Below are 10,421 nucleotides of genomic sequence, written 5' to 3' on the forward strand. Positions count from 1 at the left end.
AGGTGGTCATTGATAATGTCTCCCTATTGGTTTTTCCTAGCTATGTCTAGTGGTGTGGCACCAGTGCACACAAAACCCTGAAAGGACATGGTTAATGCTTTATGGAGTTGGCACAGAGCTGTGACATGCAGTGACCATCGAGTAAAACAAATCTGTGTAACGACGAACATACTGTGAAGGAAACAAAACTGGAGGGGTGTAAACATGTTCTCTTCACAGAGTCAGGAAACCTTCCCTGTGGAGAAACCTTTTGGCTGCTGCAGCATCCTGTGAAAGTTCTTTCCCTATGCAGGCTAACTAAGAAACACCTGTAGCTCGTTACACTGGGAAAGTTACCTTGAAACAGGTGCTGTAGCATTCAGCCAATCACTCTGGGAGATGGATGGTCAAGTGACCAATAGCCTTGACCCATCTAGCAAACCATGTGACTCCTGACTATTTAAGGCGGGGTGTTTACTCTTAAGGGTGAGGCATTTCCTCCTGAGCCTTGGAGGAGTGTGGGCCTTCCTTAGAGTAAGCCTGAAGCCTTTGCATTAGAGCATTGGTCTACTTGGAGCCACCTGAAGCCTTCCAGCTGCGACACTTCCCACCCGAGGTTGCTGGTGACAACACACGTGCGTTTCTTCTTTCTCCCCGCAGTCTGCTACTTTGCCTTGGTGTGTGGTGGAGATGGGATACTAGATCTAATCAATCTGTATTGATTAATCTTCTGAGCTGGTAAAGTACCCTGACCAGCAGCTTTCTGAATATCCTTCCCTCTGATCACTTTTTCTCTTCCATGACTGCCCTCTTCCGTATTTCACTGCTTTTTCCCACTTTCTTTCAGCTTGACTGGGAAAGAAGCTCTGACCCACTTCCCATCCCTGGGACCCTCCACAAACGCTGCCCAGGGGAAGGTCCACGTGAAGCAGTGTGACTTGCTGAAGCTGTCCCGCAAGCAGAAGAGGCTTTGCCGGCGGGAGCCTGGCTTGGCAGAGACCTTGCGGGATGCCATCCGGCTTGGGATCATGGAGTGCCAGTACCAGTTCCGCAGCGAGCGCTGGAACTGCAGCCTGGAGGGACGGACCAGCCTGCTGAAGCGAGGTACAAGGTAGTCTTTGTTTGCAGTATGGAATCTCTGTAGCCCCTGGAACGTGCGTCTGGAATTAGGCAAAGCGGGGCACTAACCAGGGAGTGCAGGGCTCATCCGTTTTGGAGCTGTGCAATTTGGGCCCTTTTGCCACAAAATATGCCTTATCCTCATCTTTCCTGCCCGGTTTGTCACGGATTGAAAAGTGGAAGGAAGTTCACACCCTTGACTGCTGGATTTTTGTCCGAGACCAGTTTCCTAGGCTGGCCATGTTCCTTGGCTGGCAGTCAGGGGTGATATTGTGAAAAGCAAGGGTTAGTGCTATAGGTCAAGGGACATTTTAAGAAAAGACTTATTTTAGCTCTTTGAATATTTTCATATGTAAATCTCTGTTGTTCTCAGATACAGAATTTAATCCGAATTTACTGTTTGAAAAAGCTATTTATCAGCATTAAGGCATTTCAGTGCGTGTTTACAAATATCTCCTTAGGCTCTTTCACATATATTTGGAGTTTCTGCAGAAGTTCAGACAGAGTGGACAGAAGAGTCACTGGCTTCTCTTTCACCGAAGGCTTTAGAGGAATAAATGTTCTATAAATTCTATATTTGAGGTAGGAGGGAGCGTAATAAATCCTTTAAATTATAAGAGTTTGAGAAAAATAGAATGAAGATAGACCTTGAAACTATTTCTTACTGAAAATTCCCAGAACATGCACGTACACCCTGCTGAACCTGCCCTCATCCAAACATGCCTGACCAGCCTATTACGGAGTTTCAGCCCTTCAATAACATTTAGTAGCATTTACTGGGTTTCAGTCTTCAGTATTACTGAGTTTCAGTCCTTTGATAATGTTTAGTAAGTTAATATCTTAAAAAAAGGGGGCTGAATAAGCCCATATTAACTTTGATGAAATTAAAATGTGAATTTTAATTAGAATTGAGGTTGAAACTTTTTAACATTTCCATTTAAAATTATCAAATGTTATTGATGTAAATATTAAGTTAATATTCTAGTAAACCAGCACATACAAATCAGATTTACTTCGTTGCCAGACTCTATTGTGAATTTTTTAGCACACTGTGGAAGAAGTTGTTTGTGATCATTTTGAGTGACTTTCTGACATCTGTACCTTCATCAACCTCAAAGAACTTGAAAATGACAATTGAATAATCCTCATCTTCAAATAGCTGGAAAACATTTAATTATCTCGTGGTGGCATGCCTCGACATTCCCATGGACTCCTGACTGACAAAATAAAATATCACCTGTAATTTAAAACCTGTTTTGGCAGATGAGGATAAGTGTTTGAAAACTTTTATTACACAATCTTAAGGATCAAATGATGATTTAATACAGAAAAGTATGCTACATACACCTCCTATATGAAAGGACAGTTGGCTGGAAGCAATTATTAGTTCTTATTTTCCTTTAACTTGCAAATAGGTTAGTTTCTTTCACAAAGACATGAACACTTTCAGCTGTCACTTTTGATCTGTTTCTCACATATTCTTACTGCTGTTTGCCTTGGGAATTGCTGGTCAAACAGTGGACTGTGCTTCTTTCTCCCAGGTAGCAATGAAGAGTTTTAGAAATGATTAAATCCTTTGATATCGCCATGGTCATAGAGGGACCATAAAGAAGAACATACACTTTTGAACTGTCTTTAGTGGCCTTATGAGTGCGAGAGGGGAAAAAGGATCATGTCCCATTGAGATGATTCATTTTGTAGTAGGTGAAAAGCCACACTTAATTTGCAGTGTCAATTGAAAATCTTCTGTGACTGATTGGAATCACCTATGCTTTTCCTGCTTCTAGAGACATCACCATCTTTTATCCTGTATTTGCATACTTTTAGTAAGTAAAAAAAAATGCCAAGGGCTTTCTGTTTTTTGAAATGCTGAATTTATTTTCAGACTGAACCATTTGTTGTTTTACATTGAGACTGCTCTGGATACTACTGGGAAACTCCTTTTGCATAACCTGCAACCCTTCTGTGATATTGCAGTCAATTATGATGGCTATTGCTCTTCACTGAACAATGCAAAATCCTTCCACATTCCTTCTCCACTTCTTTAAAAATTGATGAAAATAGGTAGGTTTAAAATTATTCTGGACAGACATTTCAAGCTGTCTTGTTGCACAGTGGCAGTTGGTGTCTTTATATAAAGTTTGTAAAGCAGTGATGATCTTTTGGTTTCCAAGGTGTGCCATAAAGGCAGTCAATTGCTACTGGAGGTCTCGTAAGTGGTGTTGAATCTCAAACAACATGGTCATTTATCATAGAGTCATAGAATGGTTTGGATTGGAAGGGACCTTCAAGACCATCCAGTTCCAACCCCCCGTGCCATGGGCAGGGACACCTTCCACTACACCAGGTTGCTCAAAGCCTCATCCAACCTGACCTGGAACACTTCCAGGGATGGGGCAGCAACAGCTTCTCTGGGCAACCTGTGCCAGTGCCTCAGCACCCTCATTGTAAAAAATTTCTTCCTCAGATCTCATCGAAATCTCCCCTCGTTCAGTTTAAATCCGTTTCCCCGTGTCCTGTCAGTACACACCCTTGTCCAAAGCCCCTCTCCAGCTTTCCTGTAGCCCCTTTAGGCACTGGAAGGCTGCTAGAAGATCACCCTGGAGACTTCTCTTCTCCAGGCTGAACAGCTCCAACTTTCTCAGCCTGTCTTCAGAGAAGAGATGCTCCAGCCCTCGGATCATCTTCATGGCCTCCTCTGGCCCCGATCCAACAGCTCCATGTCCTTCTGATGTTGGGGCTCCAGAGCTGAACGCAGCACTGCAGGGGGGGTCTCAGGAGAGCAGAGCAGAGGGGCAGAATCCCCTCCCTCGCCCTGCTGCCCACGCTGCTTTGGATACAGCCCAGGACACGGTTGGCTTTCTGGGCTGCCAGCGCATGTTGCTGGCTCATGTTGAGCTTCTCATTGACCAGCACCCCCAAGTCCTTCTCCTCAGGGCTGCTCTCAACCCATTCGCCACCCAGCCTTTCCTTGTGCGTGGGATTGTCCCGACCCATGTGCATGACCTTGCACTTGACCTTGTTGAACTTCATTAAGTTCTCACAGTCCCACCTCTCCAGCCTGTCCAGATCCCTCTGGATGGCATTCCTTCCCTCGAACGTGTTCACGACACCACACAGCTTGGTGTCATCAGCAAACTTGCTGTGGGTGCACTCGATCCCACTGTCCATGTCGCCGACAAAGACGTTAAATAGCACTGGCCCCAGTACTGACCCCTGAGGAACACCACTCGTCACTGGCCTCCACGTGGACATTGAACCGTTGACGGCAACTCTTTGAGTTCAAACCATCCAGCCAATTCCTTATCCACTGAGTGGTCCATCCATCAAATCCATGTCTGTCCAATTTAGAGACAAGGATGTCATGCGGAATAGTGTCAAATGCTTTGGACAGGTCCAGGCAGATGACATCAGTTGCTCTTCCTCTATCCACCAGTGCTGTAACTCCATCATAGAAGACCACCAAATTTGTCCGGCAGGATTTGCCATTAGTGAAGCCATGTTGGCTGTCACCAATCACCTCCTTTTTTGCCATGTACCTTAGCGTAGTTGTCAGGAGAATCTGCTCCATGATCCTACCAGGCACAGAGGTGAGACCGACTGGCCTCTAGTTCCCCGGGTGTTCATTTTTTCCCTTTTTGGGGGAAAGAAATACCTATAGCAAAGACAGTTCAGATCTAGCCACTCAGAAAAATCATTCTAGAGAAACGCACGCTCTGCAGTCCTTCCCTTCATCAATCCATTTCTTTGCTTCATGTTGATGAAGCAGCAATTCTTGGACCTTAAAGCAGCGATTTCATTGATGTTCATGAGAATCTAGGAATGGTACAGCACTGCAGCAGGGATGTAGCATCTCTGTCATTGGAGATCTTGGGAACTCAGCTGGACAAAGCCCTGAGCAACTATATCTGGCATTGGAGTTAGCCCTGCTTTGAGCTGGAGGTCGTACTAAAGACCTTGAGACGTCCTTCCATCCTAAATCTTTCTACAATTCTATAGTTTTCTGGTCTGTTCTTTTTTTTTTTTTTAATTGCATGTGGGTTTTTTTTTTTTATTTATTTATTATTATTTGTTTGGGTTTTTTGGGGTTTTTTTTATGTTTTGTTTTGTTTTGTTTCTTTCTTTGTTTCTGGTTGTGGTTTTTTTTTTTTTCTCCCGGAGAGATGTCTCTTCCACTTGCTCTGAAATGCTCACACTATCTTTATTGTAGCATTGAAAAGTCTTTGACCTTGAGTATCTTGCCTTTGGCAGACTCACCACATGGCTAAACTCCTCCTATTATAGTTTTCCTTGTGGTCTAGAGCACACCACACCACAGAACAGTGTCTTGCCATTGCAGCAAATGTTCTTCTGTGTTTATAGGCTTCTGAATTAAGAAATAATTCCAGGGAGCTCAGGGGAAGACTTGGACATGTGAAAGGTCCTACCAGGGAAGCTGGCTTGCTTCAACATCTTGACTTTGAACTCTGTGCTGGATTTTTGCAACCGAACTGACAAGCAAAGGCATGTGCAGTTAGATGTTCCCCCTTCCATTGAGTGTTTAAGATTTCATTATAGTCACTGGCAACGCAGTCTATGGGGTCAGAAGAGTGACTCATGCCTAAACCAGACCCTGGCAGCCTGGTCATCAGGTCCAGGCTCCACCAGCTGTGGTGACAAGAGCTCCATTGACATGGTGGGAGGATAGATACCCAGGACACATGAAGAAACCTTCATTTAGATCTCAAGTCATGTTTTTTGGAGCTGATCCCTGCTTATTTGTGCTATGTCCTACTGAAAATCCAGCTTCAACAGCTGCTCTGTTGCTAATTGTTATTCCACAAGGATTTAAGGACCATTCAGTTTTTCCTTTACTCATGTGATTTGTGGATTAAACAATTAAATGGTGATCAGTCCCTCATGACAAAGTAGAAGGAATCATCTTAGACTTTTCAGACAAGCATTTGGCAGCCTGGTGACATTGAACCTTTGCCATAAAAGGAGGTGGGAGGTGGGGAGAAGAAGGAGACGACTGGAGAGTACGCTCGTTATCTTCAGTTACTACTGTCTGCAGTGGCCCAACCACAAGCAATGGTCTCTGATTTCAAGTGGGCTGAAATCTGGCCAGCATTTACGTGGAGCACCACAGAAGAAACCAAACCATCACTGGTCAGAAATAGCAGAAGCAGTGTGGTATTCCACAAAGTCAGATTTAGCAGGGTATGTGGAGCTGACTGGTTCTGTTAGATTTATATGGTATGGGAAAGTGTTTCTGAAATGCTCTCTTCTGTCCTGGCATCTGTAAGTCAGACAGGATATTAGGAATCTGGTAAGCAATTGCATATTTGCTACTGGAATTATTTTTCAGATTTAGTATCTTATCCTCTCTTAGATCCTTCTTTTGGGTTAGCCACTGTTTGAAAATGTGTGAGCATCATGTTGCTATCTATAATCTGTATTGACCATGTCCCATATCAGCTCTTCCAAAACTTTTGATGGATTTGATGACGTTTTTTGATTATTCTTCCAGTACCCTGAGAGATTTTGTAGAGCGTCATCAACCAGAGAGCTTAGTTGCAAGTTACTTGTCTCAGTGATACAGCAACTAAAATGGTAAGGTAGGAAGCAGTTTGTTGATTGATCTCCTTGACCTCCTCCACATTTTCTTGACTCTCTCATCCATGTCCATGCTGTTGCTACATCTTTCATCTAAAATTCTGGAATTCCAATGAACACCTATGAAGTCTATATGGAAGTTGCTATTGCAGCCTCTCCATTATGTTCATCATTAGTCAATTTTTCATTCTTCTCACTGATAGCTATCAGAAGAACTCTTTTTCCTGTTCTCTGGTCAGACTTATGGTGACTTCACCCAGATCTCAGCAGTCAGTGGTCTGATCTATTATTACAGCTGGGTGGGAATTCTTTGAGGGAACAAAATGATGGAAAGATTTTAGGTTGGACTGGATGAATTCTAGAGGTCCCTTCAAACCTCTAGCCCTCAAAGCAGGGCTAACTGCAGGACCAGGTCATGTCTCTGTGGTTCTCCCTCTCTCTTCCATTTTTGAGGGAAACAGATTTATTTCTTTCTGATGTGGAAGGAAATTTGGCATTTTCCAGTGTGGAATATTTGTTTGCTTCAATGTCTTTCCTTCTCTGCAATGTGAAAGTGTTCTGTTTTTCATAGACCAAAATGTTTCTATTTTAGTCAATCTCATCCATTCCTGCAATCTGAACTATTGATCACTGACTTGTCTTTCTCTTCCTCACTCTACTTCCTAAATCGTGAACTTGTTAAGCAGTTTTCTCTTAATAGTTTTAATTTCTGCAAATAAACTCTGGAGGAAATGTTAAGACTTTCTTCTGGATTAAATAAGAGAGGAAGGAAATAATCAAACCAAAGTATTTTGGGGTTTAGGTCAGGTTTGTGCTAATCAGTGTTTTCTGGAACTTCACTGGAGCTCATGGGTGCTGTATCAACATGCCCATTCCTGTCTGATTCCATGTCTTGAGACTGAATTTCTGTTCAGGCACTGTACTTTCTTTCCTGGTTAAAATGTCATAGCTTGTCATGGTCACATACCTCAGGACAAACGTAGCAAAGATGGGAGGTGTGCTTTAGAAAGGAGAATAGCTTCAGAAAGCATCACCACTGTCATTGGGAGCAGATAATTTACAGACAAGTCAGAAAATCCACTTATGCACAGGAGGGTTCGTCCTTCTTGCCCAAGATGTCCTTCAACATAGAACCTTTCCCAATCAAACTACTTGTGATCTTTCCATAAGAGATACTATTATGCTGGCAACACAGTCCCAGACAAAATCATTTTAAAATAATATGTCAGCTTTTGAAAATATTTTTTTCAGTCTCTACTACATAGTTCCTGATTTTAAGCCACAATATGATTTCAGTGACAGTCTCTATTCGCACCCGTCAGCTCTGTGGTGAGGATGAGGACAAATGGAGTTTCACGACTGTCCTTTTTTGCAGTTGAGTATTTCCCAGGACTATTTGGCGATTGCCACCCGTCCCTTGATTCACTGGTCTCCTGTCTCCATACTGAATCAGTCACAGCCACCAGTTGAGACTGGGATGTTACTACACCAGTTACTTCAAACGTGATATTGGGATTCTCTGTATGCTAGGAATGGCGTGCAGGTAATGGAAGAGTTTTATCTCTTTGTACTGTGCTTGGTTTTAGCTCATGGACAGTGAGGAGAGCCAGGGAGGTGGATGAACACCTTATTTTGCCTTTCCCGCTCCTACCCTCTCCTAATCCTTCTCCTGTGCAGGTTTTAAGGAAACTGCCTTCCTCTATGCAGTGTCCTCCGCAGCTCTTACCCATTCCCTGGCCAGAGCGTGTAGCGCTGGGCGCATGGAGCGCTGCACCTGCGATGACTCCCCAGACCTGGAGAACCGCAAGGCCTGGCAATGGGGCGTTTGTGGAGACAACCTCAAATACAGCACCAAGTTCCTGAAAAAATTCTTGGGTCAGAAGAGGATTGGCAAAGACCTGCGGGCCAAGGTGGACATCCACAACACCAATGTTGGCATCAAGGTGAGGAGCTGCAGCAGCAGCGGGACTAGAAAGAAGTTAGGACTCAATGCAAGTCTTCTAACCCTAAATCAACCAAGGCTGTTTGTGAGAGGGGTATGCACTGCCCCCACTCACAAACTAGAACTATTTACAGGTGTGTCGTAGACCTTATGGTACTGAGAGCTCCCTGGAAAGTCTCCTGAACTCTGTTGTGAAGATTTGCATGTTGAATGGCAGAGTAGGGTCCTGTATCCTCTAGTGGTGTCAGGGGTGGAGTGACAGCAATATGCAGCATGGTAACAGCTGTGAAACTCAGTGGCTGACTTACTCCATGGGTTATGCCATGGCCACAGGGAGTTTTGAGAACAGCTAGAGCTTCAGAGCTGGTGAGATGTCTGAAGTAGATTAAGGGTTGACACTCTTGAGATCAATTATGAGTCTGCCAGTGATTTGCTATGGAAGTAGTCATGTTGTGAGTTTGGGTCATGGCGATGGTTAGATCAAGCGTTTTGGCCTTTATGTTACAGGCTACTGACTTATCATTGTTCTCCATTTACCGAGTCCAATTACTTGTTTGATTAGAGCACTATCTTGATTTGAATATACCAAAGGGAATCCACCATACTGGAGATACTCAGTTTCATGGTTGACAACTATTGCTATTCCAAACGGGCTTAGTAAGAATTTGACTGGCCTCAGTATTCAGCGATTTGTCCTCATTCAGGCTTTCTGCTCTCTGGCTCACCTGTCAACTCTGTAGCCATTCCTCTGTTGGCTTGTGTTTTTTACTTTTTCTTCCATAAAATAGGAATAATACCAATAAAACTCAAGTACGTTCAGGCTGTCTGAGGTGTTGCCTCTACCCAGAACTAGGCTTATGGTCCTGGCAGATAATGACTACCACTTCTCTTCCTCATCAGGCTGTGAAAAACGGTCTCAAAACCACATGCAAGTGCCATGGAGTCTCTGGCTCATGTGCTGTCCGGACATGCTGGAAACAGCTTTCACCTTTCCATGAGATTGGACGACTGCTGAAGCTGCGCTACGATGACGCCATCAAGGTCTTCAGCACCACCAATGATGCTGTGGGACACTCGGAGCTGGCTGGCCCACAGAGACACAGCCATTCCCCCAAGTACTCCTCTTCGCCCCGCTCTACTGACCTGGTGTATGTGGAAGACTCCCCCAGTTTCTGTCGTCCCAGCAAATACTCCCTGGGAACTGCTGGGAGAACCTGCTCTCGGGAAGGCAACTGTGACAGCATGTGCTGTGGACGAGGCTACAACACCCAGAGCCGGCTGGTTACCTTCTCTTGCCACTGTCAAGTGCAGTGGTGTTGCTATGTTGAGTGCCAACAGTGCATGCAGGAAGAGGTGGTCTACAGCTGCAAGCAGTAACGTCAGTGCTGGAGGGTCAAGACAAGTCCTAGAGTATAAGAAAGCAGCAGGAAGAGAGAGACATGATTCTCTGCTGTGGGGTGAGGGCAAAGGCAAGCACCCAAAATGTCCAGTACTCCTGTGATCTCAATGTTGAGATCCTCCAATGTGGGGAAAGCCCCTGTATGAGGGGTGAAAACCAGAGGTGTTTGTCAGGTATCAGATCAGGAAGGAGGGACAGAGAGTGGGGGTAATGTGGAGACAGCAGAAACACTGAAGCAGTCAAAAATATCTCTCTTGAGCTAAAACTTGTACTCTCGTCTGCAGGAATATCTGCACACACACACCCCCATCCCTCACTTGCACTGATGTAAATGTGCTGGGGTGGTGACATTGAAATACTGAGGGCTTGCGCCCTGGTTCCTTGAGA

General features: G+C 44.5%; 1 protein-coding gene across 1 annotated transcript; it reads left to right on the top strand.

Moving 5' to 3' along the window:
• Positions 1 to 827: 827 nt before the first annotated feature.
• On the top strand, positions 828 to 10,012 carry WNT9B (Wnt family member 9B). The gene is made up of 3 exons (XM_009990771.2): positions 828 to 1,083; positions 8,371 to 8,636; positions 9,536 to 10,012. The coding sequence occupies exons 1-3, from the start codon at positions 1,008 to 1,010 to the stop codon at positions 10,010 to 10,012; spliced, it is 819 nt and encodes a 272-aa protein (XP_009989073.2). The 5' UTR covers positions 828 to 1,007.
• Positions 10,013 to 10,421: the final 409 nt, after the last annotated feature.

The sequence above is a fragment of the Tauraco erythrolophus genome, chromosome 25 (assembly GCF_009769465.1).
Source record: "Tauraco erythrolophus isolate bTauEry1 chromosome 25, bTauEry1.pri, whole genome shotgun sequence".
NCBI lineage: Eukaryota > Metazoa > Chordata > Aves > Musophagiformes > Musophagidae > Tauraco > Tauraco erythrolophus.